The sequence below is a fragment of the Lissotriton vulgaris genome, chromosome 2_1 (genome assembly GCF_964263255.1).
Source record: "Lissotriton vulgaris chromosome 2_1, aLisVul1.2, whole genome shotgun sequence".
Lineage (NCBI taxonomy): Eukaryota > Metazoa > Chordata > Amphibia > Caudata > Salamandridae > Lissotriton > Lissotriton vulgaris.
Genome location: NC_141687.1, coordinates 707,115,050 through 707,132,074, shown reverse-complemented (window position 1 = coordinate 707,132,074; position 17,025 = coordinate 707,115,050). Strand labels below are relative to the sequence as shown.

The 17,025-nt window shown below is 40.3% G+C and overlaps 1 protein-coding gene across 1 annotated transcript in view; it reads left to right on the top strand.

Annotated features, from left to right (window-relative positions):
* LOC147731014 (uncharacterized) overlaps positions 1 to 17,025 on the top strand; it is a 206,060-nt gene that overhangs the window by 132,834 nt on the left and 56,201 nt on the right. The window contains exon 6 of the mRNA XM_086958669.1: positions 6,054 to 6,152. Coding sequence (XP_086814795.1) covers positions 6,054 to 6,152 — 99 coding nt within the window. The remainder of the gene's footprint in view (positions 1 to 6,053; positions 6,153 to 17,025) is intronic.

Here is a 17,025-nt window from a genome sequence, read left to right as displayed (position 1 = left end):
TCCTCGTAAAGCAGGTCATAAAGAAATAAACAGGGACAGTTGTGAGTGAGATTAGGCATAGTTTGTGTGCGATGAAAGGTTTATGACATGTTGTGCTTCGATGCTAATCTCATTCGGCCACTGGGAAAGGAACTGGCCGAACAGGTTTGGCTTCAGGCAGTGGACTCAGCTCGCCCAGGTCACAGAGGAGTCAGCGAAGGTGTACGTGTCCTTCTGACTCGATTTTGGCTTTAGTCATTTGGCCTAGGTGAGGGCAATCACAAAATGGCTGCCGTTCACAAAATGGAACCCGAGGGTTCAGGACGGAAACACTGATTTCAGGGTGATTTCGTCACCCGAATATGACGGAAATGCTTGTGCATTACCGGTCTTCTGATACCAAAATCGTCATGATACGACGATGTTTATAACACGGGTCCAGAATTTTCAGTACCACAGTTAATTATCCCCATATGGAAAGCCAGAAATAGAAGAATTATTACGGATAGAAGAAAGAAAGGGTTCAAGGGCTAACACAAAAAGAAGAGGGGAGCGAGGACAACCCTGACGAACCCCACGCTGAAGGGTAAAAGAAGAGGAAAGCTGACCATTAACAAGAACCGAGGCTTTGGGCATAGAATATAACAAAGATTTAAAAGAGATAAATTTAGTACCAAAACCGTGCCACTTTAGGGAAGCAAATAAAAAAGACCAATCAACTCTATTGAAAGCCTTTTCAGCGTCTACAGAAACAGCTGCTAAAGGAATAGAGAGAGAAGGAGCTTTATTTAGGACATTTAGAAAGAGTCTAGAGTTATCAGAAGTGAGACGACCTTTAACAAAACCGCATTGCTCTTTTCCAATGAGGTAAGGCATGAAAGGATCCAAACGTAGCACAAGCAACTTAGCAAAGAGTTTGTAATCAACATTGACTAACAAAATTGGGCTGTAGTTTTTACAAAACTTCGGATCCTTAGGAATAAGACAAATAATAGCAAATAGTAGCGTCTTGAAAGGAGCCTTCGGCCACACCAGAAGAACAAAATGATTGGAAGAGAGAAAGAAGTTTAGGTAACAGAAGATCAGAAAAATGTAGGTAAACCTCAACCGGAAAACCGTCAGGGCCTGGGGTTTTACCTTTGGTAAGAGAGGACAGAGCAGTGGAAAGTTCATGTAGAGAAAGATGTACCTCAATATCAGAGAAATTAAGTTGAGGAGTAGAAGGTTTGGGCAAATTGTCAAAGTAAGACTGAAGAAGAGAGGATGTAGGTGGAGCTGCGGGAGTATACAAGGTTTTATAAAACGATTGGAATTGGTCAAGGATGTCCTTATCTGTATGAAGGAGAATGTTGGTAGGGGAATAGATGGATTCAATAGAGGTACGCTCTTTACAAGATTTAAGATAGTTTGCCAAGAGCATGCCGGATTTATTTCGGCCGCCATAATAACACGCACTGCTGCGAAGAAGAAAAGAGGAAGCAGAGTCAGTAGTGAGTTTATTGAAGGCAATCTTGGCACGGAGAAGCTCAGGTGACATGTGATTGGTAGAGGAAGTATAGAAGTGATGTTCCAAGCGTTTTATGTGGGCTAAAGCAACTTTACGCTTCTGAATAAATTGTTTCTTTTTTTTAGATACAAAATCAATGATAAAACCATGCGCCATAGCTTTAAAAGAGTCCCAAAGGACGTGAGTAGAGATATGAGGATCAGAGTTTAGCTGAAAAAATTAATTAGTAAAGGAACGAAAAGAAGAAGAAAAATTAGGATCATTAAGAAGTGAACAATTAAGGTGTAGGAAGAGGAGGAAGCAAGTCAAAGTCTGTAAGAATCGGAGCATGATCCGAAATCACAATAGGTTGAATAGAGGAAGACAATACGTTTTGAGATAGGGATGGGGAGAGAAAGATATAGTCTAAGCGAGAAAAAGAGGCATAAGGAGGAGAGAAAAAGGAAAAGTCTAAGGTGTCTGGGTGAGTGAGTCTCCAAGAGTCAGAAAGGTGGGCTTGTGAGATAGTATCCAAAAATTGTTTATGAGGCTTGTGAGGGATAAAACGGACAGAGGATTTACCATCCAAAAATGGGGCAACTATCTGATTGCAATTGCCTCCTAAAAGGAAAAAATCATCTTTATGTTGGATACATTTGCTGGTGATTAATGGCCAAAAGGAAGAATCAAGTTGAGTAGGGCCATAAACATTAAACACAGTGATAGGAATTGCATTAATAAACAACTTAGCTAAAATCCATCGACCATCAACGTCTTTTTCTTCCAATAGGATTTTACATTTTAACTTTTTATGAATTAAAACAGCAACACCATTTTTTTGTTAACTGAAGGAGAAAATAAGACAGTACCAACCCAATTTATTTTCAATTTTAAAGATTCAAGGTCAGAAAGATGGGTTTCTTGTAGAAGGACAATATCGGGGTTATAAGAGGATAAATGAGAGAGTACTCTGTCGCTTAATAGGGTTAATAAAACCTTTCACATTCCAGGAAACATCTCTAAATGTATAAACAGAGTAAACATTATAACTTCAAAAGTGCAAAAGAACAAGCAAATATTAACAAGCCGAAGAATGAAAAAAGGAAAAGGGAGAGGATGGAAGAATGAGTACAAAGAGGCTTAAGGGAGAAATGAGATAGGAGAAAAGAAAAAGAGTTAGAAAAGAAGTAGGGAAGGAATAGACAGAAGAGACAGTACAAATCCAGAAGGATGACTGCAAAAAAAACATACCTGAGAGGGAGATACAAAAGGAAGGTGGGGAAATGGCGACTCTTAACAAGATGAACCAGCCGAGGAGCAGGGACACAACCGCACCAGGACATCATAGAACCACAAGAAGGAGATCACAAGAAGGAGGGAACAAAGAATACAAATCTGTGGGAGGGAAGAGAAATGATTAGAACCAAATTTAGGACAATAAAATACATTATGAAAATTACAACAACCACTACGACAAAGTGGTAAACAAGAACGAATATAGCACAAGACAATCACTTAGATATATAAGCGCAAAGGAAGTTTATAGAGAGTAACAACAAAACAACCAAGAAAGAGAGCACGAAAACAATTACAAAACATCAAAAGCATCCAAAAACTGTTCAGCCATTAGAAGAAGAGGAGGTCTCCATGCCACCCCTGGTTTGTAGAAGAATAACATTTTTAAGTTCACCAGGATCCTGAAAAGTCCAAGTCTTATTTTGATGAGTGACTTTGAAAATGCAAGGATGGAACAGGCCATAACGCGCCCCAAGGGAACGCAAAGAGGGGCGAAGAGAGAGAGGAATTCTTTTCTTCTTGAGGCAGTAGCATTAGAGACATCTTCAGCAAGTAATACACGCTGACCCAACCAGGAAACTTGATGTTTGGCTCTAGCTGCAGAGAGGACCAAAAGGAGATCAGTAAATTTCAGAGAAAGGATGATAACTCCACGTGGCAGCTGAGCACGGGCCAAGTCGATGAGCTCTTTGAATACTGATGGAAGTGGATGGTGGCATGTCTAAGAGCTTTGGAAGAAAGGAGGTGAAGAAAGTCACCGGGTCATCCGCTTCAAGGGATTCTGGCAGGCCATAAATACCAAGGTAATTCCTTCTGTTCCTATTTTCCAAATCCTCCGTATGCTGTTGGAGGGAGAGAACAGACTTTTCTAGAGGGTAAATACGCTGTGAATTGGATTGTATTTCAGGAACTTGCTGCTCAACTGAAGTGATCCGGGCGTCCATGACCGACCATCTTTCTTTCAAGAGTTGCATGTCTTTATTTGTTTCCTCAATAAATGGACGCAATGCACGTATTTCTTCCAGAATCAACTCCATGGAGGAGGGAGATGATGTTTTGTCAGGAGAGGGAGGATCATGCTTTAGGCGTTTGGAAGAAGATGTAGGAGGTGAAGATTTATTTGAAGTAGCCTGCGCAACAGAAGAGCGATGAGGAGCTGAGCCAGCCATTATTGGTGCTGAAATGGAAGCACACAAATCTGCAGAGGAAGACTCTTGAACACTTGTGGAGGGAACAAAAATACATTTTGGTGTGTGAAGTTTAACCATATGAATAAAATATGTTCAAAATGTATCTTAAAAATGTATAGGATAGACACCTGGCACTCAAGCAAGGATAAAAGTCTTAGATGGAAATAAGTCATGTGATGGGGGGAATGCGGTGCAGCAAAAATAATCTATGAGGACATGCAAAAACCTGAGCCTGAGTTAAGCACAATAAAGCATGAGGCGTCTAATTGATATCAAAGGAATCCTATGAGGAAACACTCCCAAAGACATCTGCTTGTGAAAAAGGCTTGATATTTATGAGTTATAAATGTCGGTAGAAGTGCCTGGTTGAAAAACAACTGTTCCTTTATAGAGCAGGTAGAGCCAAAATTGGAAAGGCAGAAGTAATGCAACATGAAGGAAGGGTCCTCTGTGATCAGCAGCTGAAGAATCAAACAGCAACAGAAGGCAGCATAAATAAACAGGCGCAGAGCATGAATTGTCAAACTGACAATGAAGAAATCCTGTGAAGGGGCATTAAAATCCGCCAACATATGAGGTAAACAGTGACAGCAGCAAAGCATACTAAAAGGAAGCGTTGCTGAAGAAGCATTCCGGGGTATAGCATGCGCGCTAAGTTAATGGAGCCAGGATGCAAAGGTAGTTTCAGGAAATACATTAAGGTCCATAGGAATTTAATAACGCGTTAGCGAGTGCATATAGGTGGCAGACCGCCACAAGAACATCGCAAGTACACTGTAAATGGCATGCTCACCAGCGCAGGTGACAGTCCTGAGGAGCGGTGAAAAGGTAGCACCAACTGGCGGGAAGAGAGTGCACGAAATGGCGGCGACCCGCTCCGCTGTGAGGAGAACGGGTCACGGCCGTTGAACAGCGCTGACAGGCAGTAAAAGCACAATAAAGGTCTCTGTGGAAGCCGCTCACATTCCGGCAATGTCAAATGTCTGTCCTGATGCGGCGGAGACCCTACGCTAGGCGGCCAGCTTCGTCGGTGCCGTAGCCACGCCCCAGAACTTTTTCCTTTTTAGTATGAACGGGCACTCTAATAAAATAATGGGATGACATTACTTTTAGGGTATTGCTGTGCAAATGAAAATGCACCTGTACACCAGATTTCATTTTTTCTGGTTTTTTGCCAAATGGAACAATAGTGTTTCATTGTATCATTTAAAGCTTGTCACTATATAGACGGGAAAAGGAACAGGGTGGGACTGAACTATAGGGCAGTTAGGCATTGCCCCAAAGCTGCCCTGTCTGGTCAGTGTGTGGGGCGGTATTATGGCTGTTAATGGGCTGTTTTATGGTCTGCTGGGTCAGTTTTTACTGTTGATTTCCGTGATCTTACCTCAAAGATTGCTGCAGCAAACTCAACCCCATGCAGTTCTCCATACCTTCCAAAACATCTATACAGCATTTCTGTACTAGTTCAAAATGTTCCCGATTTACAAATGTGGAACACTTTTTTAGTTATCTGAGTAGCTAATGTGGGCCACTTTTATGTTGTGCCTGGGCCTATTTTCTGCCCTAGTTCTCTCCTACAAAGGACATATGTTATGAGACAAAGTTGAGTTAAAATAAGAAATCATAACCATGATACACATATATATAAAACACCTTTCTTTTTTGCCGTCCCTTTAAGAAAGTATACACATGGATGAAATAATGTGCTATGTAATGCACGTTTGTCTTGAGAAAGACATGTAGTAGTTCGGAACACAAGGGCTGTGGCCATGCCTTAATAAAGCATTTTACATGCATAGCGAAAGGATTGCCACGTTTCCTTTGTATGGCGAAAGACTAGTTTAAAAAGTGGCTGACTGTTCGCTGACTGGCACCTGGTTCAAGAGTTAGAGAGCTTAAAGAAAATAAAGGCACATATGGAGATGTGCGTTCTCACTCTGAACATGTGGCTTGATCTGTATAGAAAGGATGCAGATGGCTATGGATAGAGTTGTCATTTTATTTGTGTGCTTCAATCTACATTGCTGATATATATTCTTTTAGTATTTTATGTAGACTTGCCCATTACTAGACTATGCCAAAGGCCTGTTTTCTATTTCCAGAGCCAAGCAAAATTCCAAAACTTTTTCTTGTGTGTGGCTGAAAGTGACCAGAGGATCAGCATTCTGAAAAATCAAGATGGCACACCAAGGAGTTTTGAGGTATCTACAATTTTGATTTATTTGTATTTTTTTGCAAACACGTTTCCAAATTGGCAATTACACGATCCTGTAAAACAAAACAATGCAAGCTAAACACAATCTAAAAACAATTTTATTTAACCAAAGGAAAACATTATTGGAGCATATTGATATCACCTTCCAACTTCCTACAAAAACAAGTCTACACATCACCAACATCCATTACATCAGTAAAGTGATCTCCACAGACAACACTAAGGGGGCCATTAGGATGGCGGGCGGACTTTGCCCGCCAGCCATCCTCACCGTACTTGGGACCACCTGCCATAAGGGCGGGGGTCCCGTAGGGGGTATTAGGATGCGCTTGCTACAGTGGCGGGCATAGCCTGCATTTTTAACATTGTTGGGCGGGCGGTGCTCTCAGCACCGCCTGCCAAAATGCTTAAAAATGCATGTATGCATTTGCATACACAATTCGGCAGGCACCGCGGGGTGCCTGCCGCTTTGTGTATGTAAATGCTGGGGGGTACCACAGGTACCCCCCATGTACACCCCCACCTCGCCTTCACTCCAGAGGCCCGCAGGAGGCCCCCGAAATGAAGACCGCCTGCCTTAGGCATCTGTTGCAGCCCATACTAATATGGCTGGCGGTGTCTGATAGATACCGCCACCATATTAAACCTTTGCGCCCCGGTCGCAAGGCAAAGCTAGAGGTATCTTCTGTAGCTGTTGAGGACGGAGTGTCAGCCGACACCCTTCGAGTAGTATCCTTAGTCATTCATCGCCACGCTGAGGCGGAGTCAGACGTCCAGAGAATAGCTCTCAAGGGATCGCTACAGCGGCACATATCCCCAGTTTCTCCTACGGCTGGTGAAGAAATGTCGCAATTATTGCACAAGATTTCCCCGACTAAGATTATTACTCAAAGGGTGTCGGCTGACACTCCGTCCTCAAAAGCTACAGAAGATACCTCTAGCTTTTCACGTTCTCAGGCTGTCCTTCATTTCCCTTGTCCTGATGAAGACCCGTTCCAGATGCAATTAAGTCTGCACTACACTTCAGGGTCGCAACGTCGACGTTGTGTATGTCAATCCGTTCATGAAAAATCACAACACAAGAAAGAAAAATAATGTAGTTTGTTGTGACTATTGAATTCATAAATGGACTGATGAGAATTTATTTTTCGTATAAGTGTATGTTAATATGTTATCCCCCATTATCTCTGTATAGCATGATCATCACTTGCCACTACCAGTCACTAAAGCATTCCACTTTGTATGTAATTTTATGTCACTTTTGTTCCGGATAGCCATTTGTCTATTGATTGATACATGCAAGATACTTATAATAAGAAAAATCTTTCAAACTAAGAGTTGCGTTGTGTGTTCTTATATATCGTACATTCAATGTTGGTTTGTGAAATACTTAAAGAATATTTATATGTATAGCAAAGCAAAGAAATTGCTCTATACCCGACAGAACCACTATTTTTTGTTATTTTGAGCGAGACAAGATCTAATCCAGGCAAAGTTTCCCTATGCTGTTTTAAAGTGCATTGACACAGCTTCCACTCAAATACAATCCACTCCAATTACTGTGGGTACTAATGTATTTAGTATGATTCATTGAGTAAGGTCCCTAAAAACTGCTCTGAGGTTTCCATTGAAGTGCTCCAATTCATTCATTACTCAACATATGAAGTGCTTCAATTCATTTTAACGTTAAAGAGAAGTTGCTGGGTACATTTTCTATCAAGGATAAATCCTAAATATGCAGTTAAAAAAAACAATGTAAATTTGCTTAAGATAAACTTTCTAATTGATGAGCCTGCTTCACATTGCCAAAAAAACAACGTTGTACTATTTACATTAGTATTTTATTGAGCACAAGTACCTTAAAACTACCCTCAACTAGTGTTAGTCTCTCTGAAGACGTACAGTCCATTAGTAGTATATAATTTGCATAAGAAAGTATTGAAAATACACAATTTCCAAACTTGGCAGAGAAAAACAAGAGATTCAGATGTATTTAGAAATATTAGCTATACACATTAAACAGTGGATTCAAGACACAACCTGGCTCAACCTCACTAGTTGCTTCTATCTTCTGCACCTTGGAAAATAGAGATTCATTGAAACTAAAAAAATCTATTTTATAAATTAATATTTTTGATGCACTGCTCTTGTATATCAGTATTGGCTTCTTCCTGACAATTAAGAGGATACTAAATTCTTTATACCGTCATTGTGTAGCTTAATGATTTAGAGCAGGGTTTCTCATAATTTGCGTATACCCAACTCCGTTTTCTTTTGACAACCCAAATATATCCTCATAATGAATTCTGAACCCGTTGTTAACCCCTGTTTGCATTAGATTCTCAATTATAAGTTCCACAGACTTTATCAAACCTAGTTGTTACAAAGTGTGATAAAGTGCGACCCTAGATATGCTTGGCAATGACAGTAACATTTGGATTTTCGTTGAAAAGCACCAGAATCCATATGTTCTTACTTCAAATCTCTTAATAGGTGCTATTTGTCGCACCCAATAATTTCAGAATGAGGCAGATCGGAAGTTTATCAGTGAAATCAATATCACACCAAGTACTGAGCCACTCATAATGATGGAATTAGATTGTACTGTTTTTTCTTAACAGGTTAAAATGTATGCATTTTGAAAGCCATTGCATAAATCCAATCGACTATTCGTCTTAAAAAAGCCAATTCTCTTCAAGTACTTGCATCTCATTTATTGAGGACTAGGGTTCCTACCCACCTTGAATCACAGTTTTGCCATTTAAAAGTGAACACAAAAATCTCAGTTACTAAAGTAGGCCTTTTACTATTGTTAGAAATAACAAAACAGAAATAAAAATGCTACCATAATAAATAGGAATACTAGGTTTTTCAAAATTAGCTGCACATCTTGACACAGTGGTGACACATGAGAACTAACTATCTAGATATTATGACATGGCTGTAGCACTGGAATAGGAAGGGGAAGGTGAGCAGTTTAGCAAGTGAGGAACAGGAAAAGGGTTGATTGAAGGCTTGAGCCTCCTGCTAAAAAAGTGAGCCAGTTGAAAAGAGTAGGAAGATTCCCCTCATTGTGAAGAGCAGCTCTCCAACCTGGAAGAAAGGAAAATTGTGAATTGTAAGTTTAATGGATTTGTTTTGTCCTCTCTTTTAAGTGGATGAAGTAGAAGGACAAGAAACCCTATTGCTTAAAATGCCCCTGTTGTGACTACTTTCTGATTAGAATCGTATTTGCCTATTCACATGAACCTTTTTGCATTTGAAACAATAATGCTGTGATGTACAGAAATATGTTTTCCCGACGAAGGCCAAGCTAGGCCTCAAATTGATCTTGTTTTTGGAGCATCCATAATATTGACACTGTATGCGGCAAGACGTGCACCTATGTTTTATCATGACATGTTGTTCTCTTAGAACTACAGAGGAAGCCTTTAGTTACTTTTCAAGGCTATTCATTTATGACCCTTTCTATTGTTTATGGAATCAGATTTGTTCTGACAATCCTAAAGACATTAAGTCAGAAGGGAACATTTAATTGTTCATTTAGGGAGCTAGTGATAGGATGATAGGATGTTTAATAATGTTATATGTGATTTGTAGATGTGTTGCTACATCTGCTTATCGTACACTGCTTTCCATTGTAAAATGTGTTATAAAAATCCCTTATTTTAGGGGTGAGACCGACATTACTGAGTCTCTTCTGGTTATGCTGCCTGTTTCTCTATTTATTTGCTACACACTCTTGACTTGATCTATTTTTTCAAATTTGTACAATGCTGCATCCAATTTTAATGTTGAAAGCATTTGTGGTAATTGATTTCTGAGCTCTATGACTGAGTTATTGAGACTAAATATATTATTGCCAGTTTCACAGCACTTTAATATTTTAATAAGCCTTCATGGTTTCTTACTTTACTGATCTCAAGCCCTTTTTGAGTCAGTCCTTGTATATTTACTTTTATTTGAAATGCTATTTGACTTTGTGATTGGCAATATATTGCTGAGACTAGGTATAGCTTGGAGGAGTTCCCTAGGGGGCACTTCCAAAGCTATCGCTGGTGATCGCCGAATTTGGTACTAATATTAGTGTCAAATTGAAGGAGATTTCCTATAGTTTGGGAAATGAAAATGTAATTAATTACGGAGGAATTATTCCTTCCCCTGAAAGTGGGTGACCCCTGCATACCTGGCCTAGCCCACTCGACCACATCAAGCAAATCAGAGGGGCGAGTAAGACCTCCAACTCATTGCCTCTCAAATCTATTCTTGTGAGTACTTCTGGCTCCTTCCTGGCTCTGTAACGAGATAATCTGCCATTAAAATCACCCGGCAAACAAAAGATACATTTGTTGACCCTGATAAGATTTGCTCTCCACAATAGCTGATATTTACTCAAATAATCTTGGGAATCATTGATTAGGCACATTAAAGAAAATAGGTATTACAAAAATTGATGAGATATAGAGTTCAGGCCCTCGCGAAAAGGACAACTTGATAGTCACGTTCCAGATTTTTCAATGGCTCTGCGTGGCCTCCGAGTAGTAAGTCGATCCAAATAGTCAAACCACCTGAGGTGCAATGTGCATGGGACAGAACAGCCAGAAGGTTGAAACACATGAAGCCTTCAAAAGTTATTGGGTTGTTTGCCCAAGTTTCTTGCATTAGCAAGATGTAATATGACTAGGTAAGCAGTTGCCAGTAAGGGAGTAGTATCTTTGAGTTGAGGTCAACGATATTCCAACTAGTATTTTTATCGAGGAATTGTTTGCAATTGGAGGTGATGGAGCAAGGCATTGATATGGGATCAGTTGGCAAGGCATTTTTTAGGCAGTGAAACTTTGGGTTTTTACATGAAGTATCAGGCTCAGCTGGGATTGTGGGCACAATTAATGCAGCACAAGCCAAGTGTGGTGCCCTTGAAGTTGCAATAGAGGATCCAAATGCGCTTGATGCACCATTCGCTTGCAATCTGGGGACAGCCTGCTAATCAATCTCAATGTACTCTGCTAAAGCTGCATACCGGTTGTTACATGCGAAGCCCTGGTATGAGTGAAGTCATTGATCACATGGAGGTTGGCATAGTACTCTCTTAGGTGGCTTGTAAAAATAGCCTAAAGGTAAAGTAGCAATGTTGGTTTCAGCTGCTTTCCCCAATGTACTTGTGCCCAAAATTTTCCTCACACTGTGCAGGCTCCTAAAGTTGACATCAATACAATCCCCAGCTATGTTTTTACCGGAGGGGCCAATCCAACCTAGCCTCCATATCATTAGTATTTCGTGACTTTCTGCAGTGTTGAAATACCTGTGAACACCACACCAATGGGTAATCTTATTTCATAGCTCTTCCCATGTCTCCACTTGATTGCACACCACCATTATCAAGACATCAAGGCAAGCCTCTGTAGATAGGTTTAAAATCGTAGAGCTAGAGTTGTTACTCATATGCTTCTTTCCCTACTTGGCATACCCGCATGGTTCCGGTTACCAGCTTTTCTTTGTGCGGGACTTAGAATAGCAGCCCCTACGTTGAGTCTAATAGTGGAATCACCATAAGAGCCATAAGACATAACATTCTGTGTGGCTGGCAAAGCAGTACCCGCAGTCTGAAGGATTCACCGGTCCTGCGCAGATTTTGCAGTCATGCGCACAGGGGGTCTGTTACAAGGAGTAGGTTCAGTTGTATCCACAGTACAGTTGGTCTCAATGTTAGATGTAGTGTGTAGTTGGAGCGCAGTCGCTATGTGGGTTTCTATGACATCAAGTTGCTCTTTTATAATTCTTTACTCTGCTTTGTTGGACTTAACTCCCTTCTGGTTACTATCTGATCTAAATTGGAGTTTTCCCGTGGAGCGTGGGCACTTGTCAGTTTACGTTTGATTGCTGCTTCTGGGAGGAAGTTGAGTATCAACATTTATTGTGTCGATTGTGGCTCAATCTGTGGTGGTAGATACGCATGGGGACATTGACTCCCACATATCCCTGACAGGGGCCTTCTCCATTAAGCTACTGGTTCGAGTTGCGATAATGCCATTGCCATATACTGAGCCACCAAGACTATTATCATGCTCTATAAATATTCTTTGTTCTGTTAGAGCAATTGCATTTGATACAACCCCTATCACTCACGCCAACATGTTGTCAATAATTGTAGGTTTAAGTGTGGATTTGTGTGAGGCTATGGAGCTCCTAAATGCCTTGGTCTTGATGTGGAGGTTATAAAAGAGATGCCTCACCTGTATCTCCAAAGTAAATTACCCACGTCATATGGGTGGTCCTGCCCAGACTTGTCCGGCCATGGACTGACGCAGACGAGCGTGCCCTTTGCCAGGGCTCTGCATGGGTGTGTCCCGTGCTTCGGGAGGCCTGGGCGTGTTAAAAGCGTGGGGATATCCAGGCCCGCCCTCTTGATGCATTGCAGCACCTCTAGCTGCTGTGGATTACGGGCGATGGAGTCACAGGCCCCCCTGACTCATAGCCTCAAGATACCAAAAGGATCCTGCGCTGCGGGAGGCAGGGGCGCCCTAAAAGCATGAGAATATTCCCCTCCCCCCCTTCAGATGCGTTGCAGCGCCTCCAGGCACTGTGGTCTGTGGATTGTGGGTGTTGGAGTCCTGCACAAGGTCAACGGGCACAAGAAAGAGTCTCAGGCCCCCCTGACTCGTAGCCTCAAGATGCCAAAAGGATAGACATCGATATTTTTGGCGTGGCAGAGAAAAAAGATTAATAGCTAAAAAGTGAGGCTAACATTTCCATTGAATGTCCAAAAGAATTGGTGGTATTTTTACAGCCAGTGGTATTCAGTGGTATTACGTTCCACAATCCATTAGCACCCAAAATGAGGTGGTGTAATCTGTTAACCAATCTTGTTTACATACACATAATTTGCTGCCCAATTGATTTGCTATAGCTGGCAGGTTCAGGCAACTCCTGCTATTACCTAGATCCTTTGTTTAGTGAAAAGCTTTGGAAATCTTAATTGGAGCATTCATTTGAGAACAACAGTGTACTCGTAACCAATTCAAATTGAGAAATGGGAGCCCTGTAGTGAATTTAAATGTTGTCAAGTCAGCCACTCTCAGAAATATACATCTTTTTAAGTCTGTGTGGTCTGTTATGTAACTACACAAGTCACAATACTACTTTATTTTAAGCTAGCCTGCATAAAGAATTACAGAAGAGGCCCTATAACCTCTTCTTTAATATCACATAGGGTAGTACAACTGCTGTGTTAGACCATCAGCGGACTTCCATATTCCATATTTTGCTCTATTCTATTTGGATCGTGTATTATCACAGAACCAGAACAACGCTCTTATACAGTCAGGGATTTGGTCGAAAATAGTGCTCTGGCCAGGGAAGATTGCAGCCTTTGATTGTAAGCTAAATACTGTTTACCCATCACCACTTTAAGAGAAAGGAGGCTGTTAGTAGACAGCATCTAGTGTGCCAGGGACTTTTGGCTTCTGCCACTGAAAGGGGAATTTAGAATGAAGTAATCACTCAACCCACTCAGGCGTTGCTTAGACATTGTGGGTCCGGTTAAGGAAGCTCCGCCATACAGAGCTGCAGTGCATTTTGTTAAATCTCCCACTCAGTATGTACTGCATTGCTGCTTTCAGCAGTGTTTACTAATCGCCCCACCCTCTCTTCACAAATCCAGACAAAAGTGATTTTCATATTATGTTTTATCCCTACAATGGAACGTGACCCTGGGGAACATAAGAAAAGAACTTATGTCAAACCGTTTTCAAAGCTTGGATATTTTACATGGTGACCACCAAAAAAAGTCATGTTGAGGATGCACATGATTTTGAAGATAGTGTGTTTCTTCGTACTTATAACTATTTGGACTAGTTGCAAAGAAGCCAAAATGCTTGGATTGGTGAGCGATGAATCCTTTCAAGCTAGTCAATAATTAAAAATTACAGCATGAGGTATAGTGGTGGGAATATCATGTTTACTAAACCCAATTAAAGAAGAGAGGCAAACCCATTAATACCCATATGCCACTATAGATATCTTTACCTGTATCAAACTCAGTATATTTTCCTTTCATATTACCCCACACAAACCACTTCTATATTAAATATTCAACAAAGACTGCTAATCCTAAACATGTGAACTGTATCAAAAACATAATGATCTGATTGTGTGTTTCCCAGACCGTGTGAAATCATGCCCAGATTAAGACTCTGGTGCCACACTAAAGGTGGAAAGTACTGTGCAAATGCCAACAATTTACCTATCGTTTAAAATGTCGACAATGTAATACTTTATTTTTCTTATTTGCAATCATCAGTGGTTACTTGTTCTTAATTTAGCTCCTCATGTCACATGTATAAGCCCTGTAGATAAGAAAGATGTTACTATTACTCAGTTTGATGATGCTCAGTTTTTCATCCTATGAAAATGGAAGGCTGAGTCGACCACTCAGATTCAAATGTGTGACCTTTAAATCACAGCAGATTTCAGTTACAAATATGAACTCAATGAGCCACGTGTCTAAGTTGTCAAAACTAATGTACAGCATTGGTCTACTGCTGGTCTAAAGGGGACAGATGTATCAACACTAGGCCAGAATTGCATCAAAGAAGTGTTGAGTTTGGGATTATTTTTCCTGTGCAAATGTTGTACAAAATCAAAACAAAGCAGAGTAGCACTTTGTGCTCGTTTGTGCCAGCTTGAGTCAAGGGGAAGTACCAAGGGTAGAACATTTGCACTTCATGTCAATACCCACGAGTTTTAATCAATGGCTAATTATTTTTAAATTAAATGCCAGAGCCCAAGTACTTACTAGGAGTCCAGTGCAGATGGCACTACCAATAACTCCTGCCGAATGCCAGTGCCAACGTTACCTATGTGCGGGATTTTTTTTACAAAGATGCTGCACGGATTAATTCTGCTTAAAAATAGACAAACAGTTCCATCATGTGGTGCAATCCCATAAATATATGCTGGTGTTTAGACGTAAGAGCTGGTGTCGAGCACCAGCAAACACTGACCCAAATTAAGCACTGTTTTTGATGTAAATCCTTATGCACTAACATTGCGAGAGGGGTTATGCACCAAAAATGTATGCTTCCTCAAGGAAGATGTGACATTAGAGAAAAGATTTATTTTTTCCAAACCTTTCTACTTTTGCAATATGTTGTGCTGTAGAGAACACAATGCAAAGTTATAAAAGTGTTAGATTAAGTCAAAGCATAATATTTATTATAAGGGTCCCCTACCAGTACAAAACCTAAACTTCACATCATGCACATAGCCTTGCTCTATTCTGCAAGTCTGTGCGTTCCCAGAAAACAGGAATGGGCCTTGACTCAAACTCAGTCAGGCTAAGTCAACAATACTATAAATAACAATATGTGTGCCAGGACTGATGTTTTTTTGAAAACTGAAACTTCCATTTTTGAAGTTCAATTGTGTTTACATCACGGTGCACCTAGGGACCATTGTAAAGTATGTTTGTTAAGTATGTATGAGGTATGGATGTGGTGTAAGTGCAATTTGTTAATTTGTTCAATTGTATTGTTTTGTATATTGTGTACATATTTGTATATAGTATTTGTTATATAAGGTGTTTCCACACAGAGAATATTTCATTAAAAAATTTATAAAAGAAGAAAATTCAAGCAATATCAGTAAATGATGCAAATGAGCAAGCAGACGTTTATGTTTTATTCATAGAGGTCAATACTAAGTTTCAGTTTTCAAAAAACCATCAGTCCTGGCACACATATTGTTATTTATAGCAAGTCTGTGCGTTGGCACAAGACAGCCTAAAGAGCTCCAGCACAGAAAGAGTGAAAAAGAGTGCCCTGTCTTAGTAGACATGGCCCTGTTCTGCTCTTCCCCTGTCACATAACGGCTGAGCTATATCAATTCTTTGTAAATGTACCCCAAGTTTCTTTTAACAAGCCTTTAATGCAAATTGCTGCTAAGTTTTTGAACCTTTTTCGAATTTTAACTATACAAGACTTTCTGTTTTTTTATTTGGCGTGCATTCTTTGATACTGTAGGGTGATTTTCTTTTATTGATAACAAATGCAAATACATATCAATGGGTTGATTGACAAGTACCTCGTGATTTGTGTTACGGATCCCTTTTCTGCAAGGTGGCTCTGAGTAAGTACAGACTAAGCTCGATTGGGAGGTGGGAGGACACACCTTCAATCGTGACATGTATAGTTCTATACCACAGAAAACGACAACTCAAACAATGCAATAATATCGGAGCCTAAAATGAATTCATCTGCGTCATAATTTTTTATTTGGTTTATTTTTGTTTTGCTGTAAAGCACACAAACATGTAGTAGGTTGCTTCTTGGAACTCAACCAGAGCATTAAAACATAACAAGCACTTCAGGCCTTAATGGATTATACAAATGTTGCCGATTAAAGGAAAGGAAAAAAATAAGTCCTCAATTTGGATCACAAAATATCTAAACATAAACACCTATGGTCTGAGATAACAAAAGCTATAAAAAAAGTATGGCGTTTTCACATACATGTAAAGTACACATAGAATACCGCAAAAGGCCAAGCCTTCAAAAGCATTCTAAAATTAAGATATACATTTCATATAATAAAGTTGTTCTAGAGCTGAGGAGTCTGTACATAGAATAAAACTAGTTGCTTACCTGTGCACTATAGTTCTCCAGTATTGATATCTTTCATAGATTCACATGCTTGTATCTTGCCCGTCGTCATGGTGGGAGTCTCACGGTAAATGAATAACAATAGCAGTAAAAGAAAAAACTGCATAGAAAACCCTTAGGGAAGTATAGAGTTTGGTTTCCTATCATCAGTATTATGTGGTTCAAATGCCAGCCAATCAGCTGCCAGCCCTGAGATCACAC